This window comes from Cotesia glomerata, linkage group LG3 (assembly GCF_020080835.1).
Source record: "Cotesia glomerata isolate CgM1 linkage group LG3, MPM_Cglom_v2.3, whole genome shotgun sequence".
In the NCBI taxonomy this organism is placed as follows: Eukaryota; Metazoa; Arthropoda; class Insecta; order Hymenoptera; family Braconidae; genus Cotesia; species Cotesia glomerata.
This window is the reverse complement of record NC_058160.1, coordinates 30,885,207-30,907,797: the sequence shown is the minus strand read 5'-3', so window position 1 is coordinate 30,907,797 and position 22,591 is coordinate 30,885,207. Positions and strand designations below refer to the sequence as shown.

The window sequence follows — 22,591 nt, the reverse complement described above, 5'->3', positions numbered from 1 at the left end:
TGGAAAATCGTCGATTTTCGGTCTAAACGCAATGATTCCAAAATAATCTTTAATTTCTCGAATATAACCATCAGAATTTGTGCAAGCCATGTTTATACAGTGATTTCTGTTTAAAAGTTACTGAAAATAATGTTCTTCAAAAAATAAAGTCGATTTGAATACTTTACGATTGCACCCTCACTCGGAAAATCGTCGATTTTCGGTCCAAACGCGATAAATCAAAAATAATCAGTAGTTTCTCGAATATAACCATCAGAATTTGTGCAAGCCATGTTTATATCGTGATTTCTATGAAATAATCATGTAAAATAATGTTCTTAACAAAATAAAGTTGATTTGAATACTTTAAAGAAGTACCCTCACTCGGAATATCGTCGATTTACGGTCTAAACGCAATGAATTCAAAGTTATCTGTAATTTCTCGAATAAAACCATCAGAATTTGTGCATGCCATTTTTATACAGTGATTTCTATGAAAAAAATACTTAAAATAATGTTCTTTAAAAAATAAAGTCGATTCAAATACTTTCAAAAAGTACCCTCACTCGGAAAATCGTTGATTTCCGTTTCAAGCGCAATAAGCCTAGAGCTATGTGTAATTCTGTAAATACAAAATGGTAGTCATACTAATTCGTCCAAATCCGCGCTCTCAGGTATTTTCCTGTTTTACCGACTGATGGTAAAACAGGTATCTGTTTTACCGACTGATGGTAAACACATGGTATAACCATCAGAATTCGTGCAAGCCATGTTTATACAGTGATTTCTATGAAGAAAATACTTAAAATAATGTTCTTTAAAAAATAAAGTCGTTTTACCGACTGATGGCAAAACAGGTATCTGCCTTACCGACTGATGGTTAAACAGGTATCTGTTTTACCGAATGATCGTAAACACATGTTATAACCATCAGAATTCCTGCACGTCATGTTTATACAGTGATTTCTATGAAAGAAATACTCAAAATAATGTTCTTTGAAAAATAAAGTCGATTTGAATACCTTAAGGAAGTACCCTCACTCGGAAAATCGTCGATTTTCGGACCAAACGCAATGAATCTAAAATAATCTGTAATTTCTCGAATATAACCATCAGAATTTGTTCAAGCTATGTTTATACAGTGATTACTGTGAAAAAATTACTCAAAATAATGTTCTATAAAAAATAAAGTCGATTTGAATACTTTACGATAGTACCCTTACCTGGAAAATCGTCGATTTTCGGTCCAAACGCAATGAATCCAAAATTATCTATAATTCATTGTATATAACCATGAGAATTCGTGCAAGCCATGTTTATACAGTGATTTCTGTGGAAAAGTTACTCAAAATAATGTTCTTTAAAAAATAAAGTCGATTTGAATACCTTAAGGAAGTACTCTCACTCGGAAAATCGTCGATTTTCGGTCTAAACGCAATGAATCCAAAATAATCAGTAATTTCTCGAAGATAACCATCAGAATTCTTGCAAGCCATGTTTATACAGTGATTTCTGTTCAAAAGTTACTCAAAATAATGTTCTTAAAAAAATAAAGTCGATTTGAATACTTTAAGAAAGTACTCTCATTCGGAAAATCGTCGATTTTCGGTCCAAACTCAATGAATCCAAAATAATCAGTAATTTCTCGAATATAACTATCAGAATTCGTGCAAGCCATGTTTATACAGTGATTCCTGTGCAAAAATTACTTAAAATAATGTTCCTTGAAAAATAAAGTCGATTTGAATACCTTAAGGAAGTACTCTCACTCGGAAAATCGTCGATTTTCGGTCCAAACGCAATAAATCAAAAATAATCAGTAGTTTCTCGAATATAACCATCAGAATTAGTGCAAGCCATGTTCATATCGTGATTTCTAAGAAGTAATCATGTAAAATAATGTTCTTTAAAAAATAAAGTTGATTTGAATACTTTACGATAGTGCCCTTACCTGGAAAATCGTCGATTTTCGGTCCAAACGCAATGAATCCGAAAAAATTAGTCGGTTCTTGAATATAACCATCAGAATCTGTGCAAGCCATGTTTATACAGTGATTTCTGTGCACAAATTACTTAAAATCATGTTTCTTGAAAAATAAAGTCGATTTGAGTACTTTAAGGATGTACCCTTACTCGGAATATCGTCGATTTTCGGTCAATCGCAATAACTCCAAAGTTATCTATAATTCTTCAAATTCAACCATCAGAATTCGTGCAAGCCATGTTTATACAGTGATTTCTGTTCAAAAGTTACTGAAAATAATGTTCTTTAAAAAATAAAGTCGATTTAAATACTTTCAAAAAGTACCCTCACTCGGAAAATCATTGATTTCTATTTCAAACGCAATAAACCCAAAGCTTTGTGTAATTCTGTAAATACAAAATAATAGTCATACTCAATCGTCCAAATCCGCGCTCTCAGGTATTTTCCTGTTTTACCGACTGATGGTAAAACAGGTATCTGTTTTACCTACTAATGGTAAAACAGGTATCTGCCTTACCGGCTAATGGTAATTACATGGTATAACCATCAGAATTCGTGCAAGCCATGTTTATACAGTGATTTCTATGAAGAAAATACTTAAAATAATGTTCTTTGAAAAATAAAGTCGTTTTACTGACTGATGGTAAAACAGGTATCTGCCTTACCGACTGATGGTAAACACATGGTATAACCATCAGAATTCGTGCACGTCATGTTTATACAGTGATTTCTATGAAAAAAATACTTAAAATAATGTTCTATAAAAAATAAAGTCGATTTCAATACTTTACGATAGTACCCTTACCTGGAAAATCGTCGATTTTCGGTCCAAACGCAATGAATCCGAAAAAATTAGTAGGTTCTTGAATATAACCATCAGAATCTGTGCAAACCATGTTTATACAGTGATTTCTGTGCAAAAATTACTTAAAATCATGTTCCTTAAAAAATAAAGTCGATCTGAATACTTTAAGAAAGTACTCTCATTCGGAAAATCGTCGATTTTCGGTCCAAACTCAATGAATCAGTAATTTATCAAATAAAACCATCAGAATTCGTGCGTGCCATGTTTATACAGTGATTTCTGTGAAAGAATAACTCGAAATAATGTTCCTTGAAAAATAAAGTCGATTTGAATACTTTACGATAGTACCCTTACCTGGAAAATCGTCGATTTTCGGTCTAAACGCAATGATTCCAAAATAATCTTTAATTTCTCGAATATAACCATCAGAATTTGTGCAAGCCATGTTTATACAGTGATTTCTGTTTAAAAGTTACTGAAAATAATGTTCTTCAAAAAATAAAGTCGATTTGAATACTTTACGATTGCACCCTCACTCGGAAATTCGTCGATTTTCGGTCCAAACGCGATAAATCAAAAATAATCAGTAGTTTCTTGAATATAACCATCAGAATTTGTGCAAGCCATGTTTATATCGTGATTTCTAAGAAGTAATCATGTAAAATAATGTTCTTAAAAAAATAAAGTCGATTCAAATACTTTCAAAAAGTACCCTCACTCGGAAAATCATTGATTTCCGTTTCAAACGCAATAAACCCAAAGCTATGTGTAATTCTGTAACTACAAAATAATAGTCATACTCAATCGTCTAAATCCGCGCTCTCAGGTATTTTCCTGTTTTACTGACTGATGGTAAAACAGGTATCTGTTTTACCGACTAATGGTAAAACAGGTATCTGCCTTACCGACTGATGGTATACACACGGTATAACTATCAGAATTCCTGCAAGCCATGTTTATACAGTGATTTCTTTAAAAAAAATACTTAAAATAATGTTCTTTAAAAAATAAAGTCGATTCAAAAACTTTCAAACAGTACCATCACTCGGAAAATCGATTATTTCCGTCTCAAACGCAATAAACCTAAAGCTATCTGTAATTCTGTAAATACAAAATGGTAGTCATACTCATTCGTCCAAATCTGCGCTCTCCAGTATTTTCCTGCTTTACCGACTGATGGTAAAACAGGTATCTGCTTTACCGACTGATGGTAAAAACACGTGGTTTAACTATCAGAATTCGTGCAAGCCATGTTTATACAGTGATTCCTATGAAAAAAATACTTAAAATAATGTTCTTTAAAGAATAAAGTCGATTTGAATACTTTAAGGAAGTACCCTCACTCGGAAAATCGTCGGATTTCGGTTCAAACGCAATAAATCCAAAATAATCAGTAGGTTCTCGAATATAACTATCAGAATTGGTGCAAGCCATGTTTATACACTAATTGATGTGAAAAAATTACCTCAAGTAATGTTCTTTAAAAAATAAAGTCGATTTGAATACTTCAAGGAACCACCCTCACTCGGAAAATCGTCGATTTTCGATCCAAACGCAATAAATCTAATATTATCTGTAATTCTTCGAATATGACCAATTATAATTCGTGCAAGCCATGTTTATACAGTGATTTCTAAGAAGAAATCATTAAAAATAATGTTCTTTGAAAAATAAAGTCGATTTGAATACTTTAAGGAAATACCTTCACTCGGAAAATCGTCGATTTTCGGTCCAAACGCAATAAATCCAAAATAATCAGTAGGTTCTCGAATATAACCATCATAATTTGTGCATGCTATGGTTATACAGTGATTTCTGTGAAAAAATTACCCGAAATAACGTTCTTTAAAAAATAAAGTCGATTTGAATACTTTAAGGAAGTACCCCTACCTGGAAAATCGTCGATTTTTTGTCCGAACGCAATGAATTTAAAATAATCAGTAATTTCTCGAATATAACTATCAGAATTTGTGCAAGCCATGTTTATACAGTGATTTCTGTGGAAAAGTTACTCAAAATAATGTTCTTTAAAAAATAAAGTCGATTTGAATACCTTAAGGAAGTACTCTCACTCGGAAAATCGTCGATCTTCGGTCTAAACGCAATGAATCCAAAATAATCAGTAATTTCTCGAAGATAACCATCAGAATTCGTGCAAGCTATGTTTATACAGTGATTTCTGTGGAAAAGTTACTCAAAATAATGTTCTTTAAAAAATAAAGTCGATTTGAATACCTTAAGGGAGAACTCTCACTCGGAAAATCGTCGATCTTCGGTCTAAACGCAATGAATCCAAAATAATCAGTAATTTCTCGAAGATAACCATCAGAATTCGTGCAAGCCATGTTTATATAGTGATTTCTGTTAAAAAGTTACTGAAAATAATGTTCTTTAAAAAATAAAGTCGATTTGAATATTTTACGATAGTACCCTTACCTGGAAAATCGTCGATATTCGGTCCAAACGCAATGAATCCGAAAAAATCAGTAGGTTCTTGAATATTACCATCAGAATCTGTGCAAACCATGTTTATACAGTGATTTCTGTGCAAGAATTACTTAAAATCATGTTCCTTGAAAAATAAAGTCGATTTGAGTACTTTAAGGATGTACCCTTACTCGGAATATCGTCGATTTTCGGTCAATCGCAATAACTCCAAAGTTACCTATAATTCTTCAAATTCAACCATCAGAATTTGTGCAAGCCATGTTTATACAGTGATTTCTTTTTAAAAGTTAATGAAAATAATGTTCTTTAAAAAATAAAGTCGATTTGAATACTTTAAGGTAGTACCCTCATTCAGAAAATCGTCGATTTTCGGCCCAAATGCAATTAGTCCGAAATAATCAGTAGGTTCTCGAAAATAACCATCAGAATTCGTGCAAGCCATGTTTATACAGTGATTTCTGTGGAAAAGTTACTCAAAATAATGTTCTTTAAAAAATAAAGTCGATTTGAATACCTTAAGGAAGTACTCTTACTCGGAAAATCGTCGATTTTCGGTCTAACCGCAATAAATCAAAAATAATAAGTAGGTTCTCGAATATAACCATCAGAATTTGTGCAAGCCATGTTTATATCGTGATTTCTAAGAAGTAATCATGTAAAATAATGTTCTTTAAAAAATAAAGTCGATTTGAATACTTTACGATAGTACCCTTACCTGGAAAATCGTCGATTTTCGGTCCAAACGCAATGAATCCAGAATAATCTGTAATTTCTCGAATGTAACCATCAGAATTGGTGCAAGTCATGTTTATACAGTGATTTCTGTAAAAAAATTACTAAAAATGACTGAAATCATGTGTAATTATGTGAAATTACATGTTTATCTCTTAAACAAATCGATTGAAATTATGTGAAATTACATGAAATTATGTGAAATTATGTGAAGTTTCTGTGAAAAAATTCTTTACAAATTTTTTTCTCACAAAGAAATTTCTGTGAAAAAATTACTAAAAATAATTTTCCCTGAAAAATAAAGTCAATTTGAATACTTAAAGGAAGTACCTTCTTTCTGAAAATCGTCGATTTTCGGTCCAAACGCAATAAATCCAAAGTTATCTGTAATTCTTTGAATATAACCATCAGAATTTGGGCAAGCTATATCTATACAGTGATTTCTGTAAAAAAATTACTTAAAATAATGTTCTTTGAAAAATAAAGTCGATTTGAATAATTTACGATAGCACCCTCACACGGAAAATCGTCGATTTTCGGTCCAAACGCGATAAATCAAAAATAATCAGTAGGTTCTCGAATATAACCATCAGAATTCGTGGAAGCCATGTTTATATCGTGATTTCTGAGAAGTAATTATGTAAAATAATGTTCTATAAAAAATAAAGTCGATTTGAATACTTTAAGGAAGTACCCCTACTTGGAAAATCGTCGATTTTTGGTCCGAATGCAATGAATTTAAAATAATCAGTAATTTCTCGAATATAACCATCAGAATTCATGCAAGCCATGTTTATACAGTGATTTCTGTGAAAAAATCACTTAAAATAATGTTCTTTAAAAAATAAAGTCGATTTGAATACTTTAAGAAAGTACCCTCACTCGTTAAATCGTCGATTTTTGCTCCAAACGCAATGAATCCAAAATAATCAGTAATTTCTCGAATATAACTATCAGAATTCTTGCTAGCCATGTTTATACAGTGATTTCTGTTGAAAAGTTACTCAAAATAATGTTCTTTACAAAATAAAGTTGATTTGAATACCTTAAGGAAGTACCCTCACTCGGAAAATCGTCGATTTTCGGTCCAAACGCAATGAATCCAAAGTTATCTATAATTCTTTGAATATAACCATCAGAATTTGTGCAAGCCATGTTTATACAGTGATTTCTGTGAAAAAGTTACTGAAAATAATGTTCTTTAAAAAATAAAGTCGATCTGAATACTTTAAGGAAGTACCCTCACTTGGAAAATCGTTGTTTTTTGGTCCAAACGCAATAAATCCACAGTAATCAGTAATTCCTTGAATATAACCATCAGAATTTGTGCAAGTCATGTTTATACAGTTATTTCTGTAAAAAAATTAGAGAAAATAATGTAATTTTATAAATTCAATCGATTTGAATACTTTACAATAGTACCCTTACCTTGAAAATCGTCGATTTTCGGTCCAATCTCAATAAATCCGAAATAATCAGTATTTCTCTGAAAATTACCATCAGAATTTGTGCAATCTATGGTGATACAGTGATTTCTGTGAATCAAGTAGATAAAGTTATGTAATTTCAATAATTAAGTCGATTTGAATACTTCAATCGTGAAGAGTCGTTTGTTTTCGATTTGGTCGACTCTTTTTTGCGAGTGGACCTTGTGCTTAGCACATGGTCGATCTTTTCTTTCGTCATGATGTTCTTGAAGTTCACCATATCTAGACCGATATTCGAATTACAATTTAACTAATTCATTTTCGATTAGTCTTTCATTAGATGCTGATCAATTAATCAATTGGTCGATCTCAATTGATCAGTTTCTCAATAAATTCATCAATTATTTAATTATTTATTAATTAATGATTTCATCTTGATTTTAGCATTTTTGTCCTCATGTTGACCATATTTAGTCCTATTGTACAGTAGTTAAAGATTAATCAGTCGATTAATGATCAATTAATTAACGATTTGGCGCAATTTTTATATTTAATCTGTCTGTTTGATTCTTCTTTACTGCGCATGCGCTGTTACAAGTTTGTGTTAGTTATGCCGCCACCCACCGGCGGGAAACTTTCTACTTGATTAAATTATTATTTTTATGGAAAATAAAGTAATTTTATGCTCTAATTCTAAACTAATATAAAATCAGGATTCAATATTTTTATATTAGTAACATTATTTTCGATTACTAAACTAAATTCACTTTAGTATTCAATATAAATATCATATGAAATCTGTTAAAATAGTTTTGATACTCAACTGTTGGTAATCAATACACATGAAATAGAGGAAATATACTAAATATACCATAATTTTTTTTTTCTTAGTATACTCAGATAATACTTACAACATGTGTCGTTGTTTTTGTTGTGTTAATTTATTAAAATAATAGTACAATTTTCCATGGAAATTAACACAGACGTATTGAGAGTCATAAACGGATTTAATCAACCGTAAATAACAAAATGTCACGTCATTATTATAATAATTTATATCTTCTTCCCAAAAGAGCAATTTCAATTATCAATAATAATTTTTTTATTTATTTAAAGGAAAAATCAAATAAATCATACAATATTATTCTGCATGATAAATATGTCTATAAAGAAAAAGTGTCAAGTTGTGTTTCACATTTAAATAAATTAAGTCATACTAATTGTCAATGTTTATTACATAAATTTTTTAATAATATAATATTAAATGAATCAACAAGAATCAGCCCACAGTCACCATCACTAATATCATCATCATCATCATCATCATTATCATTGTCGTGGAATAAACATTCATCAAGAAAAAAATTGAATGATCCAAATAGCTTCAAAAATCTAACTTTTGTTTTGGGTGGAATATCATTATTAATTTCTAATTGCAGTGATAATTTTTCACAAGGTAAGTACTATTATTAAAATTAATTTAGCAAATATTTCATAATCTTAATAATATTTTTAACAAATAAATTATTGGAGAAAAAAATTTGACATGTAGAAATTTCAAAAATTTAAAATACAACTTTTTGGATTAAATTTGCTTGTTAAATAATATAAAAAAGTTATCAAGTGACTGCTAACTTTGATATCATGGTATATATTATTTATAGAATTTATTATTATTTATTGTTTTTTTTTTTTTTTTTTTTTTTTTTGTTTACAGAGAAACGATTTTTTAGAGCAGCTCAATACGGAAACATTACTGATTTAAAAAAGGTTATCAAGTTTTTAAAATTGATTTATTTCTTTAGTTTTGTAAATTTATTAAAAAAAAAAATTAATCAACAGACGGTAGCTGAAGGATTTGATGTAAATAGTAGACACGTTTTTGGGTGGACAGCGTTGCAGTGTGCAGCAATAAATGGTCAAGTTGATGCTGTTAGATTTTTATTAAGTAAAGGTAGCGATGTTAATGCGGGAGATGAATTTGTTAATGTTTACAAAACAGCTAAAGAAAAAGGGGTTCATTATTTAGATGGTATCTATTAAAATTTTTTTTCAATAATTCTACCAACAATTTTACCAATTGTAAATATTATTATTCAATAGTTTTAATGAATCGAGAAGAAGAGTTTTCGGATCGACTGAATAATAGAGCTTCATTTAAAGGATTTACAGCTCTACATTATGCTGTACTTGCTGATTCTATATCAACAGTCAAAGTATTATTGGATGCTGGGGCAGATCCAACTATTGAAAACAATTCAGGACATAGAGCTGATGTTTATGCAAGAAGTGCTGAAATAAAAGAATTACTAATAGAGTATGCTAAAAAATATGATGAGATAATGAAAGCCAAAGTAATCATTATTTGTTTATTTATTTATTTATTTAAATAATAACTTTAGTAATTATTTTTAGGAAGCGGAAGAACGACGAAGATTTCCACTAGAGCAAAGATTAAAGCAACATATTGTTGGTCAAGAAGGCCCTATTTCAATTGTAGCATCTAGTAAAATTCTTAATCACAATTTATTATTAAAATTTTTTTGTGATAGCGATAGTAATATAATAATTAATATTATTAACATTATTCTAGCAATTAGACGGAAAGAAAATGGTTGGATTGATGAACAACATCCTTTGGTATTTTTATTTCTTGGTTCATCTGGTATCGGAAAAACTGAATTAGCAAAACAAATGGCTGCGTATATTCATAAAAACAAACCAGATGCATTTATAAGATTAGATATGTCTGAGTATCAAGAAAAACATGAAGTGGCTAAATTAATTGGAGCTCCACCTGGGTATATATTTTATTATATGAAATTTTAATTAATTATTTAAAAATAATAATAATAATAATTATTATTATTATTATTATTATTGTTGTTGTTTATTAGGTATGTTGGCCATGATGACGGAGGTCAGTTGACTAAATTATTGAAAAAAAATCCAAATGCAGTAGTACTGTTTGATGAAGTTGATAAAGCTCATCCTGATGTTCTTACTGTTTTGTTGCAGTTATTCGATGAAGTAATTTCTCTTAAATATAAATAATTTCACGTTTATAAAACGTTGATTTAAATTTTGATGACATTATTCTTTTCAGGGTAGATTAACTGACGGCAAAGGAAAAACAATACAATGTAAGGATGCTATTTTTATAATGACATCAAATCTTGCCAGCGAAGAAATAGCTCAACATGCGATACAGCTTAGATCTGAAGCAGAACGCATTTTAAGCCACAGACTTGATCAAAATTCCGATCAAGATCAACAGCCGGAGCATATTGTCATTTCAAGAAATTTTAAAGACCAAGTTGTTAGTATAGATAAATAAATTAATATAAATATATTTATCTACAGTAAATAATTTATTTAAATAATTTAGGTACGACCAATACTAAAAGCTCATTTTCGCCGAGATGAATTTTTGGGTAGAATAAATGAGATTGTATATTTTTTACCATTTTCTCACGCAGAGTTAATTAAATTGGTGGCTCGTGAATTAGAGACCTGGGCTGAAAGAGCTAAAGAAAAGCATATGATTGAATTAAAATGGGATCGTGAAGTTCTTTCAGTGTTGGCTGATGGGTATGACGCACATTATGGTGCTCGTTCTATTAAATATGAAGTTGAAAGGCGTGTTATTAATCAACTAGCAGCTGCACATGAGCGTGGTTTAATCGGTAAGATAATTTTTATCAATAATCAATTTTTAATAAATTATTTATTAATTAATACAGTATCATTTTAGGAAAAAAATGTTGCGTTAAATTAAAGACCAAGTGGTATGAAAATGGTGCCAGTATTACGCTATCTGTACGACCTGCTGGTGTCGAAGATTTTGTCGACATTGTCGAAACTGATAATCTTATAAAAAACAATAGTAATATTAATAAGAATAATAATAATAATAATAATGAAAATAACTTTTCATGATGATGATGATGATGATGATAATAATAATAATAATAATATTGATTATATCAAAGTTTTTCTGTACCATACAACTATTAACTATCTCCAATTTTTAAAAAGATGTGCAAAAATCTATTTAAGATTTATGATATTTGATTTTTAAATAAATTAACAAATAGAAAAACGACGATTAATAATTATTTTCAAAACTAATAATTTATTTTAATTTTCTTAATTTTTAACTTACCTGATTTTCATATTATTGAATATTTCCTTTCAAATGTATTATATACAGAAAATCATCAATTATATGAAAAAAATGAAAATATTACAATGCATAAACTTAAAGTTACCGCATAAATTCATTATAAAGGAAAAATTGATTATTGATTATTCACAATATTTTACGTTTCTACGAATACAATATAAATATATATATATAAATATATATATATATATATTTATTTATTTATTTATTAATATTTATAATGAAAATGTTTCAATACATCGCAAAAATACAAACAAAATGTTTGATTTTAATAATTTATTTGATACATAATAATAACTCTTTGTTTTTGTTTTTTCTTGTTTCGTTTTAAATAGATAATGACACTTATAGAAAATTGAATTATGTATTTTAATAAAATTTATTTTTTTAGGTACTTTCGTGTGCATTTGTATTCGTTTTATTAATAATTTACTGGACAAGTTGATAGCAACTCCACTGTCGGAATAATTATATATTTTATTTTTTTTCTGTTAATTGTATATTTTTAAGAACGTACAGATATTAGAAATATAAATAGTAATATTATTTTTTTTTAGCATATGTATAATATTATAGCATATAGTTATATTCTTGTATATAATTTTTTGACAAAAATTTTTATATTTTATAAATACTGTTAGTATATATACTTAATTGAGATAAGCGTAAGATTCGGACATGCTCAAGTAGTTCGAGCGTTCTGTTCTTATCTATAAAGTTGTTGTTTTATCAATTTCAATTATATTTTTTCTTTTATTTAGAAATTTTTAGATAATTATTTTTTATGTTTTTATTTTATATAATATATGATGTAGTCAACCAACAATTATTAATAATTAATATTTTTTTTCACTCATCAAAAGTTTGTTACATTTAAAGTTAAATTTTTTTTTCTTTAAATAACTTTATTATATTTATAGTGTATTCATATATAAATTAACCAATACATTTTATGATATATATATATTTTTTTTAGTGTTTCAACATTTTAGTTAGAATTTAGAAGAAAAAATGAAAGAGTTTTGAATATACGTGTTATATAATTATTGAATTTATTCACCATGAGTTAAGTTTTATAGTCAAAGTTTGAATGTAGGATTAAGTATTTTAAAAATTCACAAGAATATTCAATAATTGTATAATTAAAACCAATAAAGTCATTTGATATGTAAAATCCAATTTGGTCAATAAAGTATTCCACTTAATTTTTTGTATTTTATTAATTTAATAAATAAATCATTTATTTATTTAAATGCTATTATTGTTTTTTATTTTATTTATTTGTTTATTTTTTATTGTTATTGTTATTGTTTTTTTTTTTTTTTTTTTTTTTTTTCTAAAGATTTTGTAAAAATCAGACTTTAATTTTAACTTTTTCATTTATAATTTAATGGCTGAGGCATTCGGAGCTCAAGCTGTTCGCGTATTGCTTCATCAAAGGTGAAAACAATTAAAATTTTGTTTCAAGCGTTTTGGGTTCCATTTATATCTATAAGTATATAATCATTTTTATTTCGATTCAATTTATAATATATATAAATTCTTTTCTTTTATATTATCATTATCATTATAATTTTAATTTTTATACTGTGTATAATATTCTTAGTAAATTTAATCAACTTTGACAACATTATTATATTTCAATCGTAGTTGACGATAAAAATTAACGAAAATGATATATATATATATGTATAATCACAATCAGTAATCATATATGTATGTTATATATTATATTTGATTGATATATTGTGCATTTTTGCGTTGCTTTGCTTGTATTATTTAACCGATGTAATAATTATCTTGATTGTGAAAATAAATTATTATTTTTATCTTTTATGACAATATAAGCGTGGCTTATTTCATTTAGGCCAAGTATATGTTAATATATTTTTAATTGTCTCAACTTTAACTCAATCAATCATTTTATTTTATATTTTTTAGTTTTATCAATACATCAGTTAAAAGTTTATTATCGTTATAAATATTATTAACTTTCAAATGGCCTGCTTTTATTTTCTTATATTATTTTTTATGCATTTTGAAAAGAAAAAAATAATAAAATAAAAAACAAAAAAAAAGTTACTTTTTCCATTTCATTATGCACTTAAGGTACTTATCAGTTGTGTATTTTTTAAATGTTTCTTTGTACCTTTTCATATATTTTTGATAAAATTTTCATCACCCTTTTAATTTTTTATAAATATTTTTATCAGATGATATAATATAGTTTTGATAAAAATAAAATTATTAAAAATTTTTCCGAGAGACAGTAATTGTAATACAACAATAAAATATTTTATATAAAAAAAAAAAAAAATTAATGAAGTACATGCCACATAGCAATAGCTTTTCTAGGTGATTGAGTTATACTTGTCCAATGTTCTCGACTTTGATTTATAATGTCAGGTGCGCTGGTAGCAAGGTTCCCACTGGTTGCTGGTCCAACAATACATGAGCCAACAATGGAATTTCCACTCATTTCACTGCTGGCATCCAGTACACATATCTGTCAAATTTTAATTATTCTATTATATTAATATTAATAGCACTAGCTGATAAAAATTTAATTTATATGTATGTAAATATTACTTCAATGGCGGAAGACGCCAAAGTACTAGCAGGAATATTGAAAGACATGGCTTCATTCCAAACAGGACTTTTAGTAGCTTTCTTAACTTCAGTTTTTTTTTTCTTAACTCTTTTGTCACCGGACAGTAAACTCACTTTGACAAACGGATCCAAGGTGTCTTTTTTCTGCACAAAGATTACAATAAAAATAATAAAAAACAAATATATACATTAATATGATAGTGAAAAAATAAAAATAAAAAAGTGAAACCTGGGGTGGAAATAAATTTCTTGCTTTAAGTATCATCACTGTAAGTCTTTCAGCGCTTGGTAAATAAGATAGAGAGACAAGAACTTGTTGTATATCCTCAAGCGCTTTCTTTTCACGAGCTATCTCGCCCCAAACTTCGACAGGTGAGGTGGATGAAACAAGTTCAAGTTCTTCCATGGCAACTCTTACCGAACCAACAACATCATTTCGTGAATAACGATCATAGTCAAATACCTTTTTAAAAAAAGATAATAAAATAAATTTATTCCAAACGAAAATTATTATTAAATATAATTATTACCTGAAGTAACAAAGTTTTTTCTTTTAGTTCATCATAACTAACAGGAAATCTGAAATGTTGATCAAAAAATGGATTTGGATCATTTCTATGAATATGAGTTTGTCGCTTTCTATTATCAACCTCCGGACTGAGGGTAAGTTTAACAAAAGGATCGTTAAACCCTCCTTGATCCGTTCCAGCAAGATCGTGCGCTTCTATCAGATGAACATGTAGATCTGATTTATCAAAATCATAACTTAAACGTAAGTGAAGACGACCCATACATTTTCCAGTTCTATTAATTTAAAAAAAATAATTATTATTATCAACAATATACAATAGATAGATCATATACATTATTATTATTATTATTATACTAACCTGCGAGCACTTAAAAAAAGTGGACCATCACGACGTAGATAAAGATCTGGCTGGAGAGATCCCAAGGGAGAAGCTGGAGGTGCTGGGCTACCATCACTATTATTGAAATTGTAATATATTAATAATTTTCGATTTAAAAAAAAATTTTTTAATATTCAATAAAAGACCTTATTGATGTTCTAGGTGGCGGAATTAAAAGAGGTGAAAGACATCGACTTGCTGGTTTTGTTGGTGGTACTATGCCTGTAGATGTACTTGTTGCGGTTACTAATGCTCCTAAAGATGATAAAGAGCTTTGGGATGGTGAAGCTATTCCAGTTTGAGTACTTCCTGTACAGCTTGTTGGAGTTCCGCATCTAGCATCTAATGAAGATGCCCGTGCTGGTGATGGTGACCTTTTATAAATCGTTTAAACAGTTACTATCATATTTATTGTTTTGTTTATAAAAACTAACAAGAAAAAAAAAACCTTGAACTCCTGCTGGGTGGATATGAAGATGATGCATGAACCAAATCATGATGATGTCGGCCATCAGGGCCAAAAGCTCGAATTTGTGGTGATGATCCACGGTGGGTTGATGACCCAGATGCGGTACCAGTAGTGGTGGCCCCTTCTAATGAACTTTGTGAGCTTATTGAGGGATTTCTAACGATAATTCTACCCCCTGGACCTTGAATTGACGCTCCGCTGCTTGGATAACTTCGACTTTGGTGTGGTAAGCCCGAACCACCTTTATAGCAATACAAAATAAATTAATTTCTGGTTTTTTTTTTTTTTTTTTTTTTTTTTTTCAGGCTAGATAATTTATAAAAATTATCGTAGTAGAAAAATATAAAATATTGTATCGTAATAAAATTCTTAATAATTTACCGTCAACCCCAGTGGATGATTGTGAGGGTTGAATTGCGTGATGTTCCTTTGCAACATTAAATTCCTGAAATAAAAAAAAAAAAATAAAAAAAATAACAATTATTATTATTTAGTAAACTATCAATACTGTGAAAATATTTATCTAGTTTCATAAAAAATTTTAGGTGATTAATATACCATTACAGTGAGTCAGCGAGATTAAAAATAAGACAGAGATAAATTAAATAAAATAAACAGCATCCATCAGATATACATATACATAAGTACACTTACGGAGATATTGTATTATATATAAAAAGTATACTAATGTAAAACATTTAAGTTAATTAAGTAGTTTATTTTTAATTTTAATTCAGTTACCTCTGGGAATTTAAGCAATTCATAAATAATTTTCCCTGTATTGTCTTTTTGACCCCGCCTTGACCTAAATTTCAAATCTGACACAACCCCCAAGGACATTCCCATTATTTTATTTTTTGTAAAATAAATTTATTAAACTCGTCTCGTTAAAATTTTTTATAGTTTAAAAATAACAAACGGTGTACACTATAATAGAGACACAATATTATTTGTTGGAATAGACAAAGTTTTTAATATGACTTTTATAAAATTTGGTCTGGGGGGAAAAAAAACCAGAAACAAAATTTAAATTTATAGGCACAGTGTATACTCATATACATAAATGAATGAAAAACGTTAACTTTAGTTTTTTATCGTTATTATTATTCAAAAAATATTTTATATGTTAATATATAAAGTTATGGTATTCTAAAAAAATGAATAATAAATTACAATAAAATATATATTCAATTATTTATTTTTTCCGGGTCACGAGTTTCATGTAATAAATGAAAAACACAACTTTTAATAAAATTACTCAAATATAGTTTGAATTTTATTTTTTAATGTTAATAACTTATATTATACATTTTTAAAAAATTAATAGAATTGATAATTGAGTGATTAAACAGTCCTGTTTAAATTTAAATAAATATAAAATATTGTTATTTAATAGAAGAAAATATTTAATATTAACTTTAAAATCAAATATCTGTACAGTATAATACTTATAATTGATTAATTAACAGTAAAATACCAGAATAACTAAACAGTTAGAATTAAGTGGATATTCTTGTAGTTATTCTTCTTAATATATTTTAACATATTGAATTGTCACAGTGACTTGAATGGTTTCTGATTTATCTGATAAATTTTATTGAGTGTATTAGTTTAAAAAGTATATTATTTGCTTTTCTATCGATTTTATTTGTCCTTTAATAATTAAATTTAAACCAAGGATTTGTAAAAAATTTTATAATTTTATACAAATAAAAGATTTTGCGGACATGAAACAGCGTGAAAAATACAATTGAATTTTTTATTTTTTATTTTTTATTCCTATATCATTATTTGGTATTAATATACGTATAAATATATATCTTGAGAATTCAATAATACGTTAGTACAATAAAATATTTATATGCTTTATCGATATTATAATAAAATAAAATACCAAGAGTTTAATGTAATAATATAATAATAATTGACAATTAATTAAAGAAAAGGATGGACATGCAATAACAGGAGTAGCATATAGGAAAAGGAAGATAACTAAAACGGTAATATTATTATTTAATATAGCTGATAGCTGATAGAATATGTAGAGAGAATGTCGGTCAGCAATCATATTATTATGTCTATACATGTATAATAGTAGGACAGTAGTATTACCGGCAATAGCCAGACTTAGCTGACAAATTTATAAAATAATAAATCGACATAAGACAAATTTAGTTTAACGAAATTTTTAAATTATAATATCTTTAAATTGTTACATCTTATATATTAATAATTAATAATTATAAATGTATTATTTTATTAAAATAATCAACTATTAATTTTAAATTTTATTTTTGAGAACAAGTGCAACAAGTGTATTCTATTATTGGATGTGAATAAAATAATAACAGTACCTCGGAACTAGTTGTGCTGTCAGCGCTGTCAGTGGTTGTTACTGAAGAAAGGGGTGATCGTGAGGGAGAGCCCCTCTGGACCCAACGATCTCGTATTATTGCAACCCCAGTAACCATTCCTATTCTACTTCCAGAACTATTGCTAGAATTTTTATCACCTTTATTTCCACTTCCACCGCTTCCGCCGCCGCCGCCGCCGCCACCGCCGCATGCTAACTCCAATACATCCCCAAATACTTCCGACAACTTGTCCGGCACTTTGACGAGTGCGTCCAATACCACTGCTATGTCTAAGTGCTTATTTAATTATTTCTTCTTCTTTATTTTTATCAAATAATTATACTAATTCTTTTCTTTTTATATATTAATTTTTATTTAATTATTATTATTATTATTGTTAATAATACAAGCGTATCGATTCAAATCCTTTTTTCAAATGATTGTCAATTTATTGTTATGATAATATATACTCGATTATTTTAAAAGATTGTTTTATATAAACTTGGCTCTTTGATTTATTTAATTATGATTAGAAATTCAATAATGCTTTTGTTCTTATTGTTATTCAAGTACTATAATCTCTTTTTTATTAAAATATTTATACCGTGGATTGATTGTTCTGATTCTGACGTTGATGTAGTTTTTTATAATACTGATAAGAAAATAATTGAAAGAATAAAGAAATTTAAAATTTATTAGAGTGATTTATTTTTATTTGATAATAAAAAATAATAAAAAATAATAAAAAATCAGGCACTGATATTTAATAAAATTTTTCACTTAAAAATTCATTCAATTAGATTATTAATAAAATATTTTTAACATGTTATGTGTAATTTAATTTAAAGATATTTAGGATATTTTTTTTAATTTATTCTTTGTCAGGTCACAAGTTTAATGAATATTAATTCCACTACTATAATATTAATAATAATAATAATAATAATAATAAAATTTAATATAATTAAAATTGTTTTAGATAAAAATACGCATCGCGAAAATATAATGGATACTACAACAGAACAGCTGGAGTATCCCGAAATGAGCGACGGTGGCTATCACAACGACTACTATAAGCTATAAGGGTGACGACGAGGGCAACGAGGATAAATCCTAAAGGAACAAGGAGAGGGTAGTAACTGCTCCTGATTGCGCGATGTGAGTCGACGCGAGTCGAAGTAACTCGAAGTGAGGCCAGCAAGGGTGGTGCTGTGGTGATACTAGTATACTACACTATGCAGGGAACACTAGGCACATATCTACCTGATAAACTTTCAGCTCCCATCCTTGCTTGCCAACCGACTACCCGTCTAGAGTGTATAACATAGGTAAGAGTGAAACAGAAATAGTAGTAATAATAATAATAATAATAATAATAATAATAATAACAAAAGTAGAGAGAGATATCTATGCGTGCGTCGCAACAGGTTACTCTGTGTATTGCTTCTAGCCTTCCATATCCACCTGGGTAAACTGCGTACAGAGATCACCGTATGCTCCAGGATTCAATATATTCCATATCGTCAAGGTCTACTACGACATTCTACTCCTCACCTTATCTCTCATTTTCATTTATAATTATTATTATTATTATTATTATTATTATGATTTCTTTTTTTTTAATAAATTAAAGTAGTTTTTCTCTGATGTGATTTATTATTTGAATCTGTTAAAGTTATTGATTATATTTTATGGTGGTTTTTTGTTGAATTTAAATGTATATACAATAAAAATGAGGCCAACTTTTATGTTTTGTATATTATCTCTTATTCTAAAAATTATTAATGAATATAATTTGCTTGCACAAAAAAATTGTTTATAATATATGTAAAAAGCTTTTAAATTTTTAAACAACTAAATTGTTTAAAAAGTCTGCAATCTAAAACCGAATTTTTATTTTATTTTCTGACAGTGTATCAAAGCTTACATTTTTAACTTATGAAAGAACTATGAAATAAATATATATATATATATATCAACTCTAGTCTGAGTAAATTATTTAATTTTATAATTAAAAGTTGGGGAGAAATTAGAGCCTTTTATAGAGGTAGTAGTAGTATAAAAATAATTTCATCAGACAAAGAATTTATCAGCTTCATAATTATTTTAAATAATTAAAGTTTAATAATAATGATAAATAAATGAAAATAATGTCTTTTGGTTATGATTGTCATCTTCATTATTATTATTAAGTGAGTACCCTCTATTAGAAAGCGGTAAGTGGAAAGTGGGAAGTAGAAAGCGGAAAGCAGGTAGTGGTCTTGAAAGCTCTGATACCTACTTCTATATGTATATATATATATATACCTATAGCTTTTATTGTAGAGAGTTGTATTGATCGTAAATTTTAGATTCGCACGGTAACACCAAGGACCAAGGACCACTACTCAACTACTCAACAACCCGGCTACTATACTCTCTTAGTTTAAGTTTAGTTATTTCAACCTTGTTCTCCCTAGTAGATATTTAACTAATAACTAATAATTTTTTTCTTATATTTAAGGTTCTATCTTCTGCTATATCATCAATATTTATTACTTAATATATTAATAATCAATATCTTAGAGCTGTGCTTTGTTACAACTAAAAAAAAAATTTTTTTTTTTATATATTATTTATAAACCTTTAATTTATTTGTTTTAAGTAAAATTTAAGTAATTTTAAAATAATTTAAGTAAAATTTTAAAAATAAGTTATAATTTTTTAAATCAAATAAGTTTGAAAGAAATTTTTAATAAAAATTATTGAAAAACTAATCAATAATTTTTGTTCGATGAAATAAAATAAAAATTTTTCAAATACACGTAGAAAATTTTTATTCGTTATTATATATCAGTTATCATGCATATCCTGCATATCCTTACAATCCTAACAATCCAACAATCCTTACATAAGATATTAACAATCGGTAATTCAGAGCTTTAAAGCTCTCCAATAAAATTTTAGGGTTTTTATATTATCGACCTAGACTCACTTGTTCACTTGTTCACTTGTAATTTAGGTAGTAATTTACCGTCTACATCAGTGGTTAAAACAGTCATTAGTCAGGCATTATTAAAATTAACAAAATTATGAATAAAAGTATTAATAAAAATCTAAAAAATACCTGAGATTGAACTGCATAATAATTGCGATGAGTTTTTCTCCAACAATCAAGCACATATGAGGGTGAATTTTTGTCTTTACAGTTATTATTATCGATTACTGATGAATTACTATTGTTGGATGGTGGTTCAGGCCAACGATCAAGCGTGCTCCAATATTTACTTAATCGTTTCACCGAATAATATCGATAAACAACAATAGTAACGGCAACTACCAAAGCCAATCCTGTTCCAGTTGCTGCTCCCAAAACTGCAGCGGAAACCATTTCTATTCAAATCAATCAACACCCAACAAAATCTGAAATCATTTAATTTCAAATATTTTAAATGTTTTAAAAAATAACTTTTGCAATTAAAATATAATAATTATAAATTATTATCATCATCATCATCACAAATATTATTAAAGGTTCTGCTCAACATTTGCTCATTCATCTGATGTAAACTGGGAATAAGGTCGTTGATAATTACCTTTTGCTTGAACAAATAACGCCTACTAGTATTAAGTAATTAAGAAGAATTATATTACTTCTCTCTGTTAATTATACTATTATTTTACTTATTTTAAATAAAATAATTTATATATAATTATTGATAAAGGCCAGATAAAGTAGTTTATTATTTTTATAGTTAAAATAAATAAGCTATATGAATTATTGAATGACATAGATGTAATGTCTTTATTATGTTTTTTATTTATTATAATATAAATCCAAAATGTCATTTAAATTTCATGCTTTGGTGAATTCTTGGTTTGTTTCCACAGTTACGTAATATCAAACGCATACTGTGTATTTATATTTTTTCCAAAACTATATTATCATATACAATAATCTCTCTTTAATATAAATAAGTAAGTAAATAAAAACTTAAATAAAATAATAATAATCAATCATTATTCGACAGTTTATTTATTATCCCCTTAGACGCTAATAAAAGACCGATTAAACTATAAAATTTATTTTCTTTTTATTATTATTATTATTATTATTAACAGTAAAGTTTTATTGAATAGTTGAAAGTGTTGCATTTATCGATTTATCTCAGGTAATATGTGATAAGCTCTATGATATGAGAATAAATCGATTAATTTATCTCATTCAACAATACCAGAGCTGGTTACTTATAATCGCCTGGTACAATTATTTTAATATAGGCAAACTCCCTCGCTTTATAAATTATCCAACTATTAATATAATTTTTTCTTTCTTCCCTCAATTAACACTAAAATAACACTAATAAAAATTATATTTACACTAAAAATAATATAAGCGATAATCTTTTTAATAAATATTTAATTTTAACTAGTAAGCTATTATAAATAATAATATATTTTATTTACCTGCAATTATTTGTTTTAAAAATTATTATTTTTGTTTTTATTTATTTACTTCTCATTAATTTTTACTGCTATTACATATTTATTAGAAGGTAATTAAAATTTCAATCACAGATGTTATATTTAAAAATGGTGAAATTAATAAAAATTATTTTAAAGTTTAAGAATAAAAAATGATGACATATGGATGAGATCAGCGGTGTACATATAATAATAATAATAATAATGATGATGATGATGATG

General features: G+C 27.4%; 2 protein-coding genes across 3 annotated transcripts; one reads left to right on the top strand and one right to left on the bottom strand.

Moving 5' to 3' along the window:
* Positions 1 to 8,258: 8,258 nt before the first annotated feature.
* On the top strand, positions 8,259 to 11,340 carry LOC123261173 (caseinolytic peptidase B protein homolog). Its single transcript, XM_044722688.1, has 10 exons — positions 8,259 to 8,831; positions 9,093 to 9,145; positions 9,218 to 9,407; positions 9,479 to 9,729; positions 9,791 to 9,881; positions 9,969 to 10,176; positions 10,273 to 10,405; positions 10,482 to 10,694; positions 10,764 to 11,061; positions 11,130 to 11,340. Exons 1-10 carry the CDS (start codon positions 8,405 to 8,407, stop codon positions 11,312 to 11,314), a joined length of 2,049 nt encoding a protein of 682 aa, XP_044578623.1. The 5' UTR covers positions 8,259 to 8,404; the 3' UTR covers positions 11,315 to 11,340.
* A 2,458-nt stretch (positions 11,341 to 13,798) lies between these two features.
* On the bottom strand, positions 13,799 to 22,369 carry LOC123261951 (synaptotagmin-6). 2 transcript variants are annotated; one of them, XM_044723858.1, is made up of 10 exons: positions 22,352 to 22,369; positions 21,012 to 21,307; positions 15,933 to 15,996; positions 15,531 to 15,792; positions 15,229 to 15,456; positions 15,062 to 15,157; positions 14,702 to 14,975; positions 14,401 to 14,634; positions 14,151 to 14,315; positions 13,799 to 14,067 (listed from the first exon to the last, which is right to left on the bottom strand). In XM_044723858.1, exons 2-10 carry the CDS (start codon positions 21,273 to 21,275, stop codon positions 13,879 to 13,881), a joined length of 1,776 nt encoding a protein of 591 aa, XP_044579793.1. In that variant the 5' UTR covers positions 21,276 to 21,307; positions 22,352 to 22,369; the 3' UTR covers positions 13,799 to 13,878. The 2 variants fall into 2 exon arrangements, with proteins under 2 accessions (XP_044579793.1, XP_044579794.1); XM_044723859.1 differs by lacking the exons at positions 21,012 to 21,307; positions 22,352 to 22,369 and adding an exon at positions 17,906 to 18,208.
* Positions 22,370 to 22,591: the final 222 nt, after the last annotated feature.

What these genes read in the sequence shown, in the direction of transcription:
- LOC123261173 (XM_044722688.1), top strand. Translation starts at nt 8,405, where the DNA reads ATGTCACGTCATTATTATAATAATTTATATCTTCTTCCCAAAAGAGCA. An exon ending in CAGTGATAATTTTTCACAAG is followed by an intron (nt 8,832 to 9,092) that starts GTAAGTACTATT and finishes TTTTGTTTACAG; the next exon opens with AGAAACGATTTTTTAGAGCA. An exon ending in ACATTACTGATTTAAAAAAG is followed by an intron (nt 9,146 to 9,217) that starts GTTATCAAGTTT and finishes ATTAATCAACAG; the next exon opens with ACGGTAGCTGAAGGATTTGA.
- LOC123261951 (XM_044723858.1), bottom strand. Translation starts at nt 21,275, where the DNA reads ATGGTTTCCGCTGCAGTTTTGGGAGCAGCAACTGGAACAGGATTGGCT. An exon ending in CTTTTTTTAAGTGCTCGCAG is followed by an intron (nt 14,976 to 15,061) that starts GTTAGTATAATA and finishes TTAAATTAATAG; the next exon opens with AACTGGAAAATGTATGGGTC. An exon ending in GAAATTTATTTCCACCCCAG is followed by an intron (nt 14,316 to 14,400) that starts GTTTCACTTTTT and finishes ATCTTTGTGCAG; the next exon opens with AAAAAAGACACCTTGGATCC.